The sequence below is a fragment of the Momordica charantia genome (assembly GCF_013281855.1).
Source record: "Momordica charantia cultivar OHB3-1 chromosome 10 unlocalized genomic scaffold, Mcharantia_2.0 BLBB01000010.1, whole genome shotgun sequence".
NCBI lineage: Eukaryota > Viridiplantae > Streptophyta > Magnoliopsida > Cucurbitales > Cucurbitaceae > Momordica > Momordica charantia.
The window spans coordinates 982179-1001396 of record NW_028275158.1 but is presented as its reverse complement, the minus strand read 5'-3'; the positions used below and the strand labels follow the sequence as shown (position 1 = coordinate 1001396).

The window sequence follows — 19218 nt, the reverse complement described above, 5'->3', positions numbered from 1 at the left end:
CTAATTCGCACGACCAGATTAATCTTATGAAATTTGTAAGAAGATCTATGCTTCTTCTTTTTGGTTGAAATTCGAGCGAGCTACTAAAATTGAGGAAAATATTAAAGAAGGAAAAGATTAAAGAATATTTTGGTGCCATTAATTTTTGAAAATGAGTCTTCCACCTCGATGAAGATAAACTTTTTTTTAATACAACATGTAAGGGGAAGGAGGATTCATCTTGGTTGAAGGTATTTATCAATTACCGCTGAGGTATACTCGCTTTGGTTCTATAAAGATGAACTTGATTAGCTATTTTGATCACCTCATTATCTCAAAGAATATTACATATCTTTAATCTAAGATGAGCTCTCTCTTGGACACTATTCACTTTATTTATCCTAAGTAAGTTTAATTTTAGATATGTTGACCTAAAATAAAAAACTACATACATTGGAAATAATTTGGAAAGAAGGAATTATAGGTTATGCGATTTGGCCAAAGGTTTTTAAAAACCAAAAGAATCAAAAGGACGAAGAGGGCAATACGGGGATTGGAAGGAGAGAACATTGCTTTGCAATTGCGGCAATCGGGGGAAATTGAGAGTGAGACAGAGCCTCCTTTAGGAGGGTGTTCTATAATTATCGGAGGATATACATAATTTCGGTTACTTTCAGGCGGTGGGAGCTCTTATTTGCTGCACTGGAAGGAAGGCCCAACACTAGCAGCAGCTTTTTCAGCAATCCCTTCTTTCCTAGAGTATGAATCTGACTTTCTGTCTGTTTTATGGATCCGAATTTTTAATGGGTTTGAATTAAATTTTCATCAAATTGCCTGATCTGATTCATTTACTGCCATGGTCACGCTTTCGATCATCGAAAATCATCTGGGCACCTTCCCATTTCCATCTTTCTTTCACCATGAAATTATCATGTGTTTCATATCGACTGTCTGGGACGCTATTACAATTTGGGTAACCAAAAATCTCGCATGAAGTTGATTCGATTCTTACTGTGTGCCTTTTGTTCCTCATTTCCTCCCTAAATGGTGCATATGGTTCGCCATTTGGGATACGGTCCTTGATAATCTTGCTTACAGCACGTGGATCCGAAGATTTATCGGGCTTGTAGATGCGATTTTATGGAACAGTTTAAAGAAGAACCCTTCTTTGATTTGTTGTACAAGTATGAAGTTAATGAACAAGAGTGTTCTGCATTAAATTTTGGAAGTGGTGTTAGTGAGTCTGTGATTGTATTTTCTTCTTGTCATAATATTTCAATGGTAGTTGCTTTTGGAATCCAGTACTTTTTAAGCAGAATGGAATGCTGTTTATTATCTTAACTTCCATTGACTTTGCAAAACCTTTGGCATATTTACTTTAAATTTTCTAAATTTGATATTGACTTTAAATTCTCTTGGAACCAAACTTAAATTTTGAGAAAATATTGTGGAAAATCGATGGTTTGAAGATATCGAAGGGACAGGAAACGAGGCTGAAAGTGTTAAAATAAATACCCATTATGATTTGGATTCTAGTTATGGAACAGGTTGATGATTAATAGAGTTGATACTTGTTCTGAAGTGAAATCCTTCATGAGTTTGTTGAAGCATAATTTATTATATGATTTTATTCCCGACTTTTGAAGCTTAATTGAACTTCCTATATGTCATTGTCAATGAAAAGTAATTTCGAGGTTGAAATAAAATTGCTTATTGTTATTGTTCTAATAGTTAAATTAAAACAATTCTCGTTAATAAGGTGAGGTATGCCGAATAGATATTTTATATAATTTGTCGATTCTATTATATTTAATTGTTTGTCTGCAATGTATCCCTATTTCTTTCTAGAACAATAAGTTTAGAGGTGTGAAGGGCCAATTAACAATGCAAAACTATTTTTAGGTGGAAATATCTCATGATTCATACTTTGCTATCCAAGGAAGTCATCTCTATCCTGTTTCTGGAGTTGCAGAATAAATAAGCCAAAGGAGAGCTAGAAGTTATGAAGTTTGACCCCAAGGGTTAAAGAGAAATTAATACCTGAGTAAACTGATAAGGCACGATGTTCTCTTTATTTTATGGCCTCTGGAAGTACATCTTTAGTAAGACAGAGTTTCATGTTCTCATCTTAGGAATCGACAAGGCGGGGAAAACGGTAAAACCCTTCCATCTTGACTGATTGAGCATTTTTACTTCAAATTTTCCACCTATGTTATTCGGACCTTCCTAGACTTACTTCTTTCCATTCGCTTATAACTTTGTTCTACAAAAATGACATAGACTTTGCTTGAGAAGTTGAAGTCCTTATACTCAAACCTGGAAGGCCTCTCCCCAGATCGAATTGTTCCAACTGTTGGACTCAATATTGGGCGCCTCGAGGTGTTGAATGCAAAACTTGTCTTCTGGGATCTGGGAGGTCAGGTAGGGATATGCAGTGAGCAATGGTTTTGTTATATTAAATCTTTAAATTCACTGTATAAATGTTTCTACTTTAGCTGAACCCATCTTGCGAAGCATGCTGTAAACAGTAAATCCCATATATTGTAGTGATATTTCAGTTGTCGCTTGCCAGACTCTTTTAGTGCTAGGTCTTTTTATGCGATTCACATTATCTAAAATCCTAGAGTTTTTGCTTGACTTCTGCAGAACCTTGGTCTCTCTCTCTCTCTCTTTCATATTTATGGTGTTTGGAAAGGGGAATCTCAATATGTTATTTATCCTAGTTCTTTTGTTTCCTATCACAGCCTGGCCTTCGTTCTATTTGGGAAAAATATTATGAAGAGGCACATGCTGTGATCTATGTAATTGATGCTGCTTGTCCATCAAAATTTGAAGATGCCAAATCTGCACTGGGTAGGTGATGGCATGGGATGACCATATCTTAAATACGTTGGTATCAACGGGTTTTACTGCTGCATAATTTGCCAAAACGAGATAGAACTAGAATACGAATGATGAATTGATGATATTGTTTTGAATTTCCTCTCCAGAGAAAGTTCTTCGACATGAGGATTTGCAAGGAGCTCCACTTTTGGTTTTAGCAAACAAGCAGGTCAGAACTGGGATCTGTTGACTCTTTTACATTTCCTTTTATGTACTTCTCTTCCCTGTAAAAGGAAAAATATATAGAATATAAAAGTATGAACTCTGCTGCAAAATGGTGAATGATTCTAACATTAATTGAACCCTTTATTCAGTTATTTGAAGGATTATCTGAATTAAGTCGTATTGTTTAAAGTTCATGTGGTATTTTGAATTTTTCACCGTACTTTAAATTTGATTTCAAGCTGTCACATTATTGAACGTTTGGATGCAGGATCTTCCAGAGGCAGTATCAGCTGAAGAACTTTCTCGTTATCTCGACTTAAAAAAATTGGATGAAAGGGTCTACATGTTTGAAGCTGTTTCTGGCTACGATGGGTACGTATGTGGTCTATCTCATGAACTTGAAAATTGGGTTTTTATTCTTTTATCTTTTAATTATAAATAATTTGCAAACAGATGGGGTGGTTTTGAAACTCTTCATTCTTTTTTTTGATTTCAGGATGGGCATAAAGGAAGGTGTTGAATGGTTGGTGGATATAATGGAAAGAAGCAAGAGAACCGAAATGTTGAGAGCTCGAGCAGGTGTGGCTGGTCCCGGTTCTGCTTAGATCAGAATATGAAACAACCTTACTTGGTCTATATTTCTTCCATAAACTTGTAAATAGACCAGGTTCCATATTGGATCCTTCATGATTTAAAGCTAGATTTTTCCCCCAATGCCAGCTGATTGCATCTTCTTGACTGTTGGAAAGTTGATTTGCTTCTGATTTCTTTAGCCTGCCTTCCATTTTCTACTGCATAGAATGAACTTAGAAAATCAAGCTCAACATTTTGTATTACCCACTTGACCTTCTCTGGTACTTATCTTGAACGTTTCTCTCATTGACAGGTGTTAGGGGCCCTTAATTCATATTACATCCTCCTCTATGAGAGTACCCACACAAATCTGGCTTCCTGTTGTCTAGCTTTATTGCACAATGTAAAGAAACTCTTGATCCAAGGGCTAATTGGTTGAGCATTAGAATTCCCAACCACAAACGTACAGAATTATACGTGTTTGAACATGGGAATATTTTCGTAGACAATCTTAGCCAACCATGTTTCATACAAGTGATCTGAATTTAGTCTCCTTCAGTTCTTAGAAGCTGTAACATATCAAATTGACATCAGTGTTGCAGTATTTGTGTTAGTGTTTGTATTGATAGGAAAATTGAAAAAATCGGCCGACCTGTACTTGAGCTACTTGATCATACTTGATCTTTATGAACTTTAAATTTAAATTCGAATCAAATATCCATTCCCGATTTAACAACAAAAACAGATGAACAACACTGGACAGCAGATTAAAATCAAAATCAAGTCCTGTTTTAAGGCATCACATAGCACATCATATTGCCCAGGAGGTAAGGTGAGCAAAACTTGGTCAAAAGAGGTTGGCTGACAAAAACTAACAAAACTAGCAAAACAGAAAAATGGAAAAGTTTGTTTTCTAAGTAGTCAACCAAAACTGTACAGGATATGAAGTTAGTATTAGCGCCTTTGGAACTCGTTGTTTCTGTTCCTTTCTTGTCCGAGCAAACCAGTTCCACAGCTTCGGAAGTTAATACTTGGAGATGCTGCAAGAGCTAGAATAGGCTGCTGCTTCTGGCTAAGAACATTTGAATAGAAGTGATCCGAACCAACATGTTTCGAGACGTTTGCACTGGTTCCTTGGGCTTTTGAGGAGCCAAGTTGGTGAAAGTAATCCTCAATATCTAGATTGTTGTCCAGTGGGATTTCGCCGGTAAGAGTTTTAATCGCAAATTCTATACAAGGGTCTGCCAGTATTTCCCCAACAGGCAACTCCAGAGTCGATTCTAGCTTCTTGACAACATTATCAACAGGAAGTTCTGGAGACGGCAACTTCTCAGCAAGCTTACTTTCTGGTTCTACAGTTCTTTTCTCATTTGGAGCGGCGTAGACAGTGGAAGGACGATCGATATTGTTTGGAACCAGTAATGCTTCTGAGCTTATGGATGCATCAAAAACACCCCCAGTGAGAGTTTTAACTGCAAATGCAATGCAAGGATCAGTCAATAAGTCCTCCACAGGCAGCTTAAGGAGAGGGCCTTGTTTTACGTCAGCCTTATCTTCATATGCATCCTCAGATTTTACCTTCTTAACGTCCTCAACAGACAGCTGAAGGAGAGGGCTTTGTTTTACATCAGAATCTTCCTTTCTACTTGAATCTGGATTTGTGTCGGTACTTTTACGACGGTCAATTATGCTCTTTGTTTCATGCTTGACGTCTGGGTTCTCAGAGCATTGAGATGCCCACTTAGTTGAACTGGATACTTGTGTATCAGACTCTTCAGATGCAAGAGGACGTGCTCGGCGACCTGCTTTTACTTCAAGCACGGGATCAGCTTCGAGCCCTGCAAGTCGTTTTGAAGCTCGGCGAGGCAAGTTCATGTCTTTACTTTTCCTCTGTCTCTTTTTAATTTCATTCTTTGTTGGCTCATTTTCAATAGCAAGTTTGTGCGGGATGGATTTAACTGGAGTCGACACAACTTCAGAAAAATCATTCTTTTCCTTTGATTGCTCAGGATCTTTTGCCTCTGCTAGAGTTGGGTTGTGCAATTTAGTCCCTATCCCCCCTGCAACATTCACTAAAACCACATACTTTAACGGATTATGAAAATGCAATCAATCTACTCTGAACAATTTTCTAAAGCACCAATTAGAATCTTTTCATTCATTCTTCAATAAGTTGGAGTATGAAGTATGAACTGCCACTCTAAACAAAACCCCTACTTAAAAAGACATAAAAATGTTGGAGAAAGGAGAAAGTGAAAATTTAGAAAACAGGGTGTCTATCAGATCAAATTTGTTATACTAAAGTTGCATGTTCGGAACTATACCATGATCATGACCAGAACCAGAAGTAGGTTCTGAAAGGGGCATGCTTTCTCTGACACCCACAGAATTTTGAAAAAAAGCTTCATCATTTATTATTTCACTGGGTTCTGATGAGTTCTGACTCCATACAATCTGTCTCCTTGCTTTGCCAATCGTTAGCATCTCTTTCTTGGAGACAGCAGGTGACTAAGAGCGAGCCGAAATAACAAAAATTTAGTGATAGGTCAAAATAATCCTTAAGCAATCCAAACCTAAGTTGAAACAGAGTTGTTCTTGCATTATGGTTTAAAATACTTCAGAAACAGGAATGTTTAGAACATAATAGTTTAGAATGAAATCAAAAGTTTTTATCATGTTTAGGGGTGCAAGCAAGTATCCAAATTGTTTCAGAAACCTTAAAAATCTCAAGTCTACACGCTAATCCTCTGATGATCTACAGAAAGACTTTGCACAAGTGTAATAGTATTTGAAATTTCAGCTTTACAAGTAGCTAGGTATTTGTAAGTTTCATCAATTTACAAAGTTCATCTACACATTTTTGATAAGATGAATTCACCCAAATTTCAGCCGTCAACACAAAGGAGATCTTTAATTGAATCATTAGCATGAAGAAATCCACCACAAAGTAAAATAAACTAGCAGTACCTTGAGAGCACTTACAGAGATATCATCATTTTGAAACTCAAGTTCGCTGTTTCTTTGGTTCCTTGATTTATATGCTAACCGGCTCACTTTTCCAGTTGTTAGATACCGGTGTACATCCCTTATCGAGCGAAGTGCATTGCCAGTTACAGGATCAATGTAAAACTGCAAACAAAAGTTATTCGTAAATTTTCTTGTTGCCAGAGTAAGTCACTGACTCACAATCTGTAGGGCACTAAATATATAAAAAAGACAAATTATGGTTAGAGAGCATATCCAAAGTGCAAACGACACAAACGAATATAAATTACGTAAAGGAAATAAATGATCAATTACTGAATCTCTTCTTATCCTGTTAGCAATCCTTGTTACTCTGATTTCTCTGATCCATCCTGGAGGTAACTCTTCTGCTATAGCCTTCTTAACTTCCACCTAGATTGCTTGAATAGTAGAAATTTTTAAGAAAAATCAATAAAGTGCATAATATAAAGGACCAGAAAGTTCAAAACAAAAAATAGAGCGGAGGGGGTAAATTTTTTCGACAGACATTGTTCACCGGTTGCTCGACGATTCTGCTCTCTTCAGATTCAGGATGATAGATTGCAGCAGTTTTGAGATATCTAGACACCTCTGCCCTAGAATTAAATCTCATTTGACTTGAGGGTTCAAAATAATACTGCAACATTAGAACCAGTCACAGAGATCCACAAATTATTTATCTTAAAACGACCATAATTGGCTACTATCCATTTATATGATCTTTATTCAAGTTTACTTTTCACCATAATCTTCCCATGATAATAAAATGACATGTAGAATTTGTAGTTAACAAATAAATATTTGAATACCAAAATCAAATAACTAGAAGACAGTATAATAGGAAGAACTGTGGTATGTTGTTAAAGTCATTAATGGAAGTTGCATTAAGATGCTTCAGTCAAGCTAATGATAGTACAGGTTGCTGCTTCACATCAGACTAAACAGAAGAGCCTAAGAAGGGATCAAAATGGTTACTCAAAATGAAAATAGAAGCTTTAAACTGATGGGTAGACTTAGTCTATGGTAGAACAAGAAGAAGGTAAGTCATTTACTCAGATCAGAAATTTATAGGAAAGCTTTTGGTTAATTAGTGTAATATCACAAGCATACACAATAATAAGGCCACTCCTTTCTCCCAAAAGTCACTGCAAAAATTAGTAATCTCTATCTTCTTTCCTTCCACTGTTTACACAACCAAACAAAAACCCCAAACTTCCCCATCAAAAGCCCTGAAATACCCATAAAAAAAGTCCAAGTTCCCAACTAGCCAAAAAGAAACACATCCACACCATTACAACATTCATCATACACAAATTCAGCAAGCTTGTTGTAACAGCAATGCAAACATTAAAGTGACAAACTCAGCTAGAGATCTATGATTTGTAAAATATAAATTGAAAAATTATAGAATCAGAAGTTAAACAAGAGTGATACCTTATCTTTTTTGCCACTCTTCCTTACTTTGATCTTCACAGTCCAGCCCGGTGGTAGCCAGTCTTCTGAATTCTGGTTCATCATTTGGCCGGGAACTCAGATTTTCCGGCGAAACCCACCGGCCAATCTCTACGAAACTCTCTCTTTCTGGGTGGGGAAGATTCTGATTTTGGAGTCAAATACCTTGAAGCGGATAAAAAAATGTGGGATCCCGACAAAATATTCTTTCACACCACGTGTTCTGAGAAGCACCCTGCGAGGCATATAAACGTGTCGGATACCATGGATAATCCTCTACAACTCCATTCTTCCACATTTTCTACGACCCACTTCCCTAGATCGTATAATTGTTCTTTTGCCCCAGCTGGATTCAAATAACCACCGCTTAAAGTGGAAGACTACGGTAACTTATCTACGAGTAAAGCAGGGGATTGAAACCGCTAGAGGTTCCGGTAACGTCTACCGCTGCGGAGAGTAAAGGAAAAGGTGCTGTTTCAATGTACCTAGGAATAGGAAGTTTTTAATTAGTTTAATCATTCTTTATAAGTCTAACGGAGGAATAATTTGTGGGTTGAGATTTGAAAAAAAGCGCGGGCAGTTTGGATATCTGCCAAGTAGAAACCTTTTTGGTCAAAAAGTGAAAGAAAATGCACGATTTTGATGTAGATATTAGACTTCGTATTAATTAGAACATTAACCCCCGATTTCTTTTTTCTCTGAAAACGAGAAGGGAAAATGGTTATTCAAATTTCAAAGTATTATTCATTTTTTAAAAATTTAAGGGAATAAAAAAAAAAGAGTAAACTTTGAAAGAAAAACACAAAGAGTTCTCATTTTGTCGAAAGAAAGGACCCGCAAACCTGTTTGTTACGCGCCCACTGGAGAAATGGGAGTAAAGAACTTGTGGGATATCTTAGAATCGTGCAAAAAAACTCTCCCACTTCACCGACTTCAGTAAGTTCTTTCTTTCATCATTTTCCATCGTTTTCTTGGCAACCAAACAGAGGGTTGTATCTGCCATTCAGTCGTCCAGTCTGAGTTTTTGTTATTTTGAATTTGGGTTCAGGAATAAGAGGTTATGCATCGATCTCTCATGTTGGATGGTTCAGCTTCAAAATGTAAGCAAATCGCACTCTTGTCTGCATAAGAAGATTTACCTACAAGGGCTCTTTCACCGCCTTCGAGCTCTCATTGCCTTGAATTGCAGCATCATTTTCGTTACAGGCATGCTCCTTTTCATCTTCAAATGAAAAATAGGTGTTGGGTTCTCGTTAAAACGCTTAATGGGTGTTCCTTATTTTCTGAGTAATTACTTGAAAAGTTGCGTAACTGTCATTTAATTTTGCTGCCTGTAGATGGTTCAATTCCTGGCATCAAACTGTCAACTTATAGACGCCGCTTGAACAATGGAAGTGAGGTGGGAATTCTCATAACCCACATTCGTTTTTGTTTTCCCCACTTTTACTTGAATCATACTTACCACAGCTGCAACAAAGACAGGTTGCTCAAAATGACGCAAATTCGCAGCAAATACCCTCACTGAAAAGGAACAAGGGTTCTGAGTTTTCTTTAATGATAAAAGAGGCAAAAGCCTTAGGACTGGCCCTTGGTATCCCCTGTCTAGATGGGTAAATTCCTTTTTGCTTAAAATTTTTTTTATGATCTAAGTTGTGGAAAAGTGAGAAAAGTCTCATCACTACATGTGCTGTTGGCGAAAGCCTAAGTTTTTGTTAAGTATTTGGCTTAATGATACTACTTAAAAGGGCTTCGAAACAATTGATGAGAATCTAGACTTACATTATTTTAGTAAAGGTTTGGGTGTCTTGTGGTTTTCTGTCTCCAAACTGAGCACTTTTTTTTTTACATATTCTTTTGAATTTAGGATTGAGGAAGCTGAAGCACAATGTGCATTACTAAATTCAGAATCATTATGTGTAAGTAGAGGCTTAGTTACTATCTTTCAGTGCTCCAAATGCTTATTGTTTCTGCATCTCTGTTGTCTTGAACATCATTACTATTATTAAATCATCATTTTTCTGATCAGGATGGATGTTTTACTTCAGATTCAGATGTTTTCCTTTTTGGTGCTAGGACAGTGTATAGGGATATCTGCCTTGGTGAGTGTACTAGAGCATGCTCAGTTTCTCTTGAGTTGGTTTATGTTTTTAAACAATGCACTTGTTATTCATATGCTCATTGTTTATTGTTAAACTAGGAGACGGCGGTCATGTAGTTTGTTATGAAATGGCTGACATTGAAAGACAACTGGGATTTGGAAGAAACTCAATGGTAAATTTCTTGTTTTTTCTGTTGTTCTATGCTTCGAACTATGTATGATTTAGCAGGGTGGAGGTTTCACTCCTAAGATGAATTTTCTTGTCATATGGTCAATATGCAATCATCACCAAGTCATTCTGTGATTTCCAGGTTACTTTGGCCCTACTTCTTGGCAGTGACTACTCGCAAGGAGTTTATGGCCTGGGTCGTGTGGGTTCCAATTCTTAATTCTTTTTTCCTAAGTTGGATTTCTATTTCTAAGTACGACCCGACTGCAACGTGTAACTGTGTTGCGTTTTTGTGCCCTTTGTAGGAATCTGCTTGTCAGATTGTTAAAGCTGTAGGAGATGGTGCTGTCCTTCAAAAAATTGCATCTGAGGGACTGTCTTTCACAAAGAAGGGGAAAAATTCCAAGAAGCAAGGACTTTCTAAGTCTGGTTATACTACTACTCTAGAACTTCATCTCTTTTTTTTTAAACACGAAAATGTGGGATTGGGGCATTTCAACCTTGGAGGATGGAAACTGAAAATCAGCCAGTTCTTTTTTACTAATTGAGCCATTACTAGTGTGCTTAGGAACTTATATGGTGCAGTTTTAGTAATATTCTGATATAATAGGTGAATCAATTGCACATGACAGGAGATGGACAGTGTCTGCATAAATGTGATCACTTTTTGAAAGTCATTGATGCCTATTTGAAACCCAAATGCCACTCGGCTGATTCTGATGCTGTGACTAGGTGAGCTTGTAGAACCCTTGGAACTATATTACAAATTTTGTTCTTCTGCATATATATATCTTCCATAATTCCTCTTTTGCTTAATTTACGGGTTTCTTATCCAAAAAAAAAGAATATATATATATATCTTCCGTAATGAAAGTAGAGTTTTTTTTGTCTAATAACCGCTCACCACATATGGCCTCAACATTTCCTTCATCTACAGGGTACTTGTTCAGCATCCTTTTCAACGCATCAAACTTCAGCAGATATGTGCTGAGCTTTTTACATGGCCTCCTGAGAAAACAGGTTCTTTTTTTCCTATATTGTCGCAGCTAAGTAGGTAAAATTCTGGTTCCTTTGATGTTTAGCGTATATGGGTGATCTGTGTGGTTCAGATGAGTACATTCTTCCAAAGATTGCGGAAAGAGACCTACGACGATTTGCTAATCTTCGTTCTAACACATCAGCACTCGGGTTCAACATTCCACTCCAAGAGGTAGTTACATTCTTGGTTCTTCAGTGACAGTCATATTATATCTGTTTCATTATGTTGCCTTGAGTACAGATACCAGCAAATTGTCCTGTTTCTGGAATTGTCAAGCATAGAAAAGTCCAGGGCAGCGACTGCTTCGAGGTCTCTTGGAAAGATTTAAATGGACTTGATTCATCTATTGTACCAGCGGATCTCTTGCAGAGGTATGGGGTGTCATGATATAATTCTGTTATTTTAAACCATACTGCATGTTTTTTGTATCTCAGTTTCTTCTATAACAACTGATGATTTGGATACTTTGACGTCTACGAATCGAAATCTCCTGTTCTGGTCATGGAAGACTAAAATGTTTACACTGCTAAGACTGCTTTATTTCCTTTTAAAATATGTTCTACAGTGCCTGTCCCGAGATGATTGTAGAATTTGAAGAGCAAAAAGCTCAAGGGATGAAACAAAATAGGCGCAAAACTAAAACAAAGAAGTCAGAGGCTGCTGTGGCTGAAATTGACAAAAGACTCCAAACTCTCTTGCTTCAGATCGAATCCGAAAGCAGGGCAGTTCATAGCCTCTCCCTCTCCCATACTCCAATAGTTTCGGAGAGCAGTACTTCTGCTACTGGTGTTGATGAAATGAACCAAGAGGATTTTCTTGATGTTGAACCAACCATCATTGATCGTACTCGTAGCACAGAGAGGATTGAGGTCATTGATCTCTTAAGCCCTTCACCTGCAATTCAAACCAGCAAAGTTTCAAAATTTCAACAGGAAAACAGTGAGAAGATTGATGTAATTGATTTGAGCGATGCAGAGAGTGATCGGTCACCTGAACATGAGAGGAAGGCGAGAGAATTGAGAGCATTCCTTGTTTCTTTGAGGAGTAAATGACATCCTCTGGTTGGCCATTAGTGTAGATTATGTATATTGCAAGACGAGTCGGAACATTACAGAAGGAATATGATCCAGAATCTGGCCTTCATTAATGAATGAAATTTGCAAAGTCCCTCCCCTTTTCCTTAAGAATGCAACTTCCTATACAAAATAAGTACAAAATGGCCTTTTCACACAGCTATCTCCAAAAGAAGCACCGGGATTTCTATACAAAATGCCCCCAGTCATCTTACAGAGTAAAGACAAATCAAGTACATAGATTCAAGGTGCTGTCCTAGTCAAGCCTGTTACTACTCAACAAAAAAACTCATTGATTATCCACCCGACAATGAATGATTTCTCTCACCTGTCATTTGTAGCAATAAAAGAAGAGAAATAAAAGCAGGGTAGAGTAGTAAAAAACAGAAGTAATTCAGATAAAAATAGTGCTTCTTTACCTTCCTAACAAGTCCATGGCCATGCTTCTAGCTCGGTTCAATTGTTGGCAACTTTGTTCAATATCATCAGCGGCACATATTAAAGCTTTCAAGGACAGAAAGAATTCCTCATACGCATCTTCTGACTCACCGGCATCTCGAAGAAAGAATTCCAACCTCTTGCCTGATGTTTCTTGCGAAGGCTGCTCTTCTTTGGACTTTCGTTGTGCTCTTCTGGTTTCTAATGCTTGTAAGCAGACCCCCATTTTTGTAGCCCGTTCAATGCATGATAAAGGTATCTAAAAGCCATAACCAACCCAAAAAAATGAATAAGTCAGGGTCACAATAAGTAAAAAGAGTTAATTATTTATATTACAGTTACCTGTGCAAGTTGGGCAACCTTGAAGCCGAAACTGCTTTCCGCAACACCAGGAACCAGTTTATACAAATAAGTAACATCTTGGTGATCAGATTTTAGGGGCGATAAAGTTGGATTTTGGTGTGAAGTAAGGTAGGAGACATGGTATACCCCCACAGATCGTGGAAATTCCTTCACAATATCAGCAACTTTGGGATAGTGTGTGACAAATAGGAGCAAACATTTTTTGTATTTAAGCAGATTATGCAACGCGGCATAAGCAATGGCAAGGCCGTCGTGGGTACTAGTACCTCTACCAAGCTCGTCGATTATAACCAGGGAACGTGAGGTGGAATGTTGAAGTATGTGTGAAGTTTCGGTCATTTCTTCTAGGAAGGTGCTTCTTCCAAGTTGAATAGTGTCAGAAGCACCCATTCGAGTGTATATAGCATCAAGGACGCGGAGTTTTGCAGACAATGCTGGTACGAAGGAACCAACCTAAAAGAGTATACATTACGAGGAAGTGGAAGCGCCAGTTGCAAAAAGAAATTTAAAATTTGTAATCAATGGATCAGACAAATGTAACAATGAAGCGCAAGCGCAGGTACTGTCTGCAAGAGCTAGTTAAAACAGCAATGAGACAATTTGGTTTGATTTACCTGAGCCATCAGAGCAATGAGAGCCACTTGTCGAATGTAGCAACTTTTCCCTCCCATGTTTGGTCCTGTAACTATTTCACAATGCTCTCCATTCACATTCATATTTGTGTCGTTCGGCACAAAATTCCCTCCTAATGTACTCTCCAAAACCTGCTTCGACATTCACAGATTGAAAAAAAGCACCCTTTTCAATGGAGAGAAGAAAAACAATTCCCCAAATAATTGTGTGCGGTCGTGGAAGAGGAAAGACATCATGTATATGCATATGAAGAACGCGATGAATTTTGACAGAGATGAGCAAAAAACCATACCGGATGGCGTCCAGAACGGATAAATATCTGACCAGGTTCATCGTCATGCACAAACTCTGGACGAACATAATTCTGTACGAATTTAAAGTTAAGAGGTTCAACATCATGTTATGAATATTGAGGAAGATGGTCTACATGAAAATCTTACCATATTTCTTGAGAGAATTGCCAACGAATACAGACAGTCTATGGAAGCCAACGCTTGAACAGCAGCTTGAAACTCTGCATAATAGCTACTGAACCCGCTTAGAAAGACATCCCAAGCATCACGAGATGCCACCATGAGCTCCTCATTCACCAGGGATAGCTCGTCTAATGCACTCAACACTGCAGGTGGGTGATACCTTATGGTTTTCTTGGTACTATTGACCTTAACCCAATTTGAAGGTACCTTCACATCTGAGGCCAACTGTACCAAAAGAAATTAAGAATAGGGCATCAACAAAAATAATTTCAAGCATCCCTACCAATCCCAATTTTTTTTATTTACAAATTAGTTTGAATTCAATGACCTCAATCAAATGCGTAGTTCCCAAAACGCTAACAAACTCCAACTTCCGCATTCCAAGCTGCTTGCGGTATAAGGTGATCAGAGAATCCAATTTCTCTCTCACAGATTGAACCTCCTTTCGAGCTCTACCAACCTAAAAAAGATTATACTAAGAATATAAAAGAGAAAATGACTGTAGAGAATGAAACATTTTGTATAGAACAAGTATATACCTTGGGAAATTGGTCATTATTATTAATGATCATAAGGTTTGGTAGGTCCCCTTGATCTGCAGCTTCTTTGCTGATCGTTGACAAAAGTTTTGCACCAGTGTTAATTAAACCAGAGGAAGAGGCAGATAAAATCAGCTTTCTTAGGAGCTTGGATCCAATCATACTTGCACTGGAATAATTGTCATCCTCTTCATCGATGTTAAACTTCTGAAGCTGTTTTCCAGCAAATAAAACAGCTTGAACAACTGCGATGAACTGTATCACACATCATTGGGAAACTGTCATTGTGCTAAATATAAGAAGAAAAATCAATAGGAATTGAATAATAAATGTAAAAAATCCACTAAAACATGTCTCCAGGTCATGTACATTTAACCAACTTGAACAGTGCAGTTATGGTAAATAGAAAACTCAGGCCACTTTAATAGACTGAAATATGGAAACCTTCATCCTCATAGAGAAGGCAAAATATGAGAACAGTTACAAAAAAAATTTAAAAAAATGTTAGTAGTTTTAAAGGAAATACATCCTACTTCTAACACTACAAAGATGAAAGTAACTCTTGGTACCTCTGATGGGGTTGCAGTTCGGTGAAAGATTCTTGTTATACCTCGCTGAATATCTGGTGTCCTTCCCAAAGTTGTTAACACTGAAGAAAGTACATAATTCAATTCTGGTTCAATGACCATCACATCAGAATCTGCTTCATCTAACTCTATGATGTTTTGTGATACTTTTGAAGATGCCATAGAAGCAGCAATTTCAGAGACGGCCTCTTGACGAGCAATTATCATGTCTCTATCACATAAAGGATGTGTTATCTGTTCCATAAATTGGAAATATTAGAAGTGGAAATATGAAAAACCTTACAGCACGAAAGACAACATAATATGATATGTACCCATTGCCGAAAAAGCCTTGAACCGAATATAGTAAGAGTATGATTCATGGACTGTAGTAAGGAGCCAGTTTCAGAACCATCATCATTATTCTTCAGAACCTAAAACATAGGACATATTTCTACAGTAAGAAAAACAAATCAAGCAGTTCCAAAGGCAAATAAATATAATCCTCTAGTATTGAAGGGTAGATCATTACTCTAATGATATGCCACACAACAAATTTAACAAAAGAGAGGGAAAAAAAGCAGTTCAAAAGATCAAAATACTTTGGCTATGATAAATTTCCATGAAGAGATCTTCTTAGTATAGTTCATTTACAGAGGAAATTACCTCAAGTTGTTTAAGTGTATTGCCTGAAAGAGACATTTCCACTTTGCATGAGAATGGCCTGAAAGAAGACCCCAACGACACAATTCTTTCTAAACCAAATTGCTTTAAATGACGAATGGTCAAGGCCAATGCTTGAAGAGCTAAATCTGGCAAGTTCATTATTTCCTTCAATTCCAACATAAAAAAGTCTCAGAGGAAGAAAATGCGTACTAATAGAATGAGAAACATCAAAAAAGAAATAAAATGAAGTATTAAGTCATAAAAATATCTTTTAATAAATGGGATGAATAGAAAAATAGTTATTACAACACATGGTCTAAAAATATTTAATACTTTTTTTCGAGAAGATAAAGTGAGTTAGGTTAGGATGCAAAAAACTACAATAAGATCCTGTAACAGCCCCACAGAAAGCAGAAAATGCAATTCTTATTCAAATACATAGTTAGGACCTCTATTCCATTTGGAGAAAAATCCATAATAACCTGTACCTTAATAGCCAAGTGATCAGTCTTTTGTTCAATAAATCCTGTATCCGGGTTGTGATGATCTGCTAAGTTATCTTGGGAAATGTTTTCATATAAAGACATCACTTCAGCTAGTGCACTGCCATCTTTGAAGCAATCTCGTGAAACATGCTCCACACGAACATTTGAGGCAGGTCCAGCATAACCTAGTAATAACTAGTCACAAACAATCCCTATTAACAATTATGGTAAGCTGCAGTATATTAAGGAACATAATCAACAACCAAGGAAAGGGAAAAAAATAGAACTACATATCAAGCAAATCAACATCATAAAGCATTCTTCGTAATGAGAAACTTGAAGGAAACCTTTTAAATAACATGAGGAAAAGGCAAGGTCTTAGCCAGTTCCAGATGTTGTAGTATGGATGAACAAACTCTCTCATGTACCCATATATTGCTATTCCTAATCCAAGGATACAATTAGACAGAATGCCTGAAGTTATTGGGAAAATTATAAATTGATACAGCAACAAAGTTCATTGGTGCCATAAAAGAAAGGCTTCCAACTGTATCCAAAATTAGCAAGGCAGGAAACAAAAAAAGAAAAAAGAAAAAAGAAAGCGTACAATTACCAAAAGTTAGTGTAAAACAGGGGAAAAGGAAGGAAGATTGTATAGCTTTTCACATTTCTTCCTTGACACAACATTACATTGTAACTCTAAAGTATACCTTCTCTGTTAGCTTTGATATGGGATCCCCAACAAGTAACTCAGCAGGAGACAAGCTCAAAAGCATTGATTCAAGCCCACTTCTCATAAAGTTATCACTATATTCCTCATAAATAACATCCCCAGTTGATATCTCAATTCCAACCATCCCAATTTTCACATCAACCCCATTTTCTATTCTACAGTCCAAATTTTCCACCAACATACCCTTTTCAACCACACAGAACAAGTAGTTACTCTCTCCCCCACACCCCTCTTCACCTCCCCCTAAATTCTGGGCCGCCTCAAGTGTTGCCTTAGTATACAATGCCGACAATCCTCTGCAAAAGGGGCCTAATTTGTTCGATCCGTGCGCCTTAATTGCAGCAGTTTCGGTTTGCTTCACTACACCCACCTTATACCCTGCGCTCACCAGCCTCCTCACATGTACATTCAACCTAAACGTTGGTATACTCGCAGTCATGAAATTATGATCTAAGTGGGCATAAATACCCAACACTTTAGCCGCTATTTCGGCATCTTCCCCGAAGAATCTGTACCTGTAACCAACTTCTACCATCAAAAGAACATCAGGGTGTCTCTTTTTCAGTTCCACAACTTGTAGCTCCAAAGGGGTGTATTTGGGATCACCCCCCGGCGGTGGTTTGGGGTTTGGATTAGAAGGTTGTAGAGTATTTTCGGTGGGTTCGAGGAACTTCTGGAGGAATCTTTTGTGAAGTGAGGGATTGGGCAGGGGAGAAACAGGGTTTTGGGTATGGGGGGAGAGTTTTGGGCGTTTTGAGGATTTGGGTGGTGTCGATTGGGAGGCGAGTGCAGAAGAGAGGAGGCGTTTGGAAGGAGAGAAAGTGACTGTTGCCGATATCTTTGGGGGTGAAAACGGTTGAGGAGCCGGAATTGACGGCGGCGATGAAGAGGAAGAGGATGGGGACTTGGGTTTTGGCGCAAAGAATCGAGAAATCACCTGTTGCTTCTGCTTCCCCATGACACCTGCACTGCAAAAATTCATCTAAGATATACATATATAGATACAGTCATACGGACACAGAGGTCACAATCACAGCTTTGGCGCGCTTTTTCGTTGCGTCAACTCCAGAATCGGGAGTTCTGAGAATGCTTTTGAGGTATATACGAGTTGTTCGTTTTATTTTAAAAATCATTTGGAAGTGGCAGGCAAAAGCAGAACTCAGAAGCCACAACCTCCCCGAGGCTTGAACAAGAGAGAGTGAGATGCAATTTTATTTATTTGGTGTCTCCTCGTAATGCAAAATGGGGTAAAAAAAAAATTTGATAAAAGATCAAAATTTTTATAAATAAAATTTAATTTTTTTTTATAACCGGAAGTATGAGCTTTTATCCCACTGCACTCTAAAACTCGAACTTGGGAGATATCAATGATTTTTGTAGATAGACAAAAAAATCCGCAGATCCGATTCACCCAGATACCCAACCCGGGTGGAAAATTCTCGATTTGACCAAGAACAGAGTCAAACCAAGATCCTAATCGGGGTCTTCGACGGACACGGGATGGGGATGAGAGGAGGTCTCCCGCCCCATTTAATATTTTATATTTTTATATATAATCATATTGATTTTAATAAATACTTATAATTGTCTTTAATTGAATTTTACAGAAGAAATTTATATTTTTTAAATAATTGAAATATTATACAATATTTCTAAAATATATATATATGTCCGTTCCCCTGGGAACCCATCCTCAATCGGAGAATTTCTGTCTAGTCCCCGTCTTCAAAATCTTAGGGATGAGGGAAAAATTTCCAACGGAGCGAAGATGGGGATGATCCCCAATCCTGTCCCATTGCCATCCCTAAATTTTTGGTATTAAACTCATCAGAAGTTCGAACCTGAAACTTCTAAACTAGTATGAATAAAATAATCCTTGCCATTT

At 37.6% G+C, this 19218-nt stretch overlaps 4 protein-coding genes across 16 annotated transcripts; 2 read left to right on the top strand and 2 right to left on the bottom strand.

The window, feature by feature from the left end:
- The first annotated feature begins 474 nt into the window (after positions 1 to 474).
- GB1 (GTP-binding protein 1) lies at positions 475 to 4274 on the top strand. Of its 7 annotated transcripts, none has more exons than XR_015788492.1 (8): positions 475 to 738; positions 1882 to 2134; positions 2260 to 2400; positions 2724 to 2832; positions 2970 to 3031; positions 3296 to 3403; positions 3524 to 3606; positions 3914 to 4274. XR_015788492.1 is itself a non-coding variant. In XM_022285174.2 (8 exons), exons 2-8 carry the CDS (start codon positions 2042 to 2044, stop codon positions 3928 to 3930), a joined length of 609 nt encoding a protein of 202 aa, XP_022140866.1. In that variant the 5' UTR covers positions 476 to 738; positions 1882 to 2041; the 3' UTR covers positions 3931 to 4274. The 7 variants fall into 7 exon arrangements, 5 of the variants coding, with proteins under 5 accessions (XP_087975182.1, XP_022140866.1, XP_087975181.1 ...); XR_015788493.1 differs by having other exon boundaries at positions 3524 to 3658; XM_022285174.2 differs by having other exon boundaries at positions 476 to 738; positions 3296 to 3399.
- A 93-nt stretch (positions 4275 to 4367) lies between these two features.
- MBD13 (methyl-CPG-binding domain protein 13) lies at positions 4368 to 8277 on the bottom strand. Of its 4 annotated transcripts, none has more exons than XM_022285167.2 (6): positions 8038 to 8277; positions 7112 to 7240; positions 6901 to 6996; positions 6568 to 6729; positions 5925 to 6108; positions 4368 to 5672 (listed from the first exon to the last, which is right to left on the bottom strand). In XM_022285167.2, exons 1-6 carry the CDS (start codon positions 8119 to 8121, stop codon positions 4555 to 4557), a joined length of 1773 nt encoding a protein of 590 aa, XP_022140859.1. In that variant the 5' UTR covers positions 8122 to 8277; the 3' UTR covers positions 4368 to 4554. The 4 variants fall into 4 exon arrangements, with proteins under 4 accessions (XP_022140859.1, XP_022140860.1, XP_022140861.1 ...); XM_022285168.2 differs by having other exon boundaries at positions 4368 to 5660; XM_022285169.2 differs by having other exon boundaries at positions 6583 to 6729.
- Positions 8278 to 8347: 70 nt separating this feature from the next.
- On the top strand, positions 8348 to 12504 carry LOC111011427 (single-stranded DNA endonuclease family protein). Its single transcript, XM_022285171.2, has 14 exons — positions 8348 to 8991; positions 9104 to 9261; positions 9393 to 9454; positions 9538 to 9665; positions 9920 to 9971; positions 10082 to 10154; positions 10253 to 10326; positions 10465 to 10524; positions 10628 to 10751; positions 10955 to 11054; positions 11260 to 11342; positions 11432 to 11532; positions 11602 to 11732; positions 11927 to 12504. Exons 1-14 carry the CDS (start codon positions 8924 to 8926, stop codon positions 12411 to 12413), a joined length of 1701 nt encoding a protein of 566 aa, XP_022140863.1. The 5' UTR covers positions 8348 to 8923; the 3' UTR covers positions 12414 to 12504.
- Positions 11879 to 18695, bottom strand: MSH3 (homolog of DNA mismatch repair protein MSH3). 4 transcript variants are annotated; one of them, XR_015788490.1, is made up of 14 exons: positions 17311 to 18603; positions 16604 to 16795; positions 16116 to 16280; positions 15785 to 15883; positions 15453 to 15704; positions 14884 to 15138; positions 14673 to 14804; positions 14309 to 14569; positions 14161 to 14232; positions 13850 to 13999; positions 13215 to 13688; positions 12854 to 13131; positions 12352 to 12557; positions 11879 to 12255 (listed from the first exon to the last, which is right to left on the bottom strand). XR_015788490.1 is itself a non-coding variant. In XM_088119053.1 (12 exons), the coding sequence occupies exons 1-12, from the start codon at positions 18313 to 18315 to the stop codon at positions 12850 to 12852; spliced, it is 3339 nt and encodes a 1112-aa protein (XP_087975179.1). In that variant the 5' UTR covers positions 18316 to 18604. The 4 variants fall into 4 exon arrangements, 2 of the variants coding, with proteins under 2 accessions (XP_087975179.1, XP_022140858.1); XR_015788491.1 differs by having other exon boundaries at positions 12352 to 12762; positions 17311 to 18601; XM_088119053.1 differs by lacking the exons at positions 11879 to 12255; positions 12352 to 12557 and having other exon boundaries at positions 12850 to 13131; positions 17311 to 18604.
- Between the last annotated feature and the right edge of the window lie 523 nt (positions 18696 to 19218).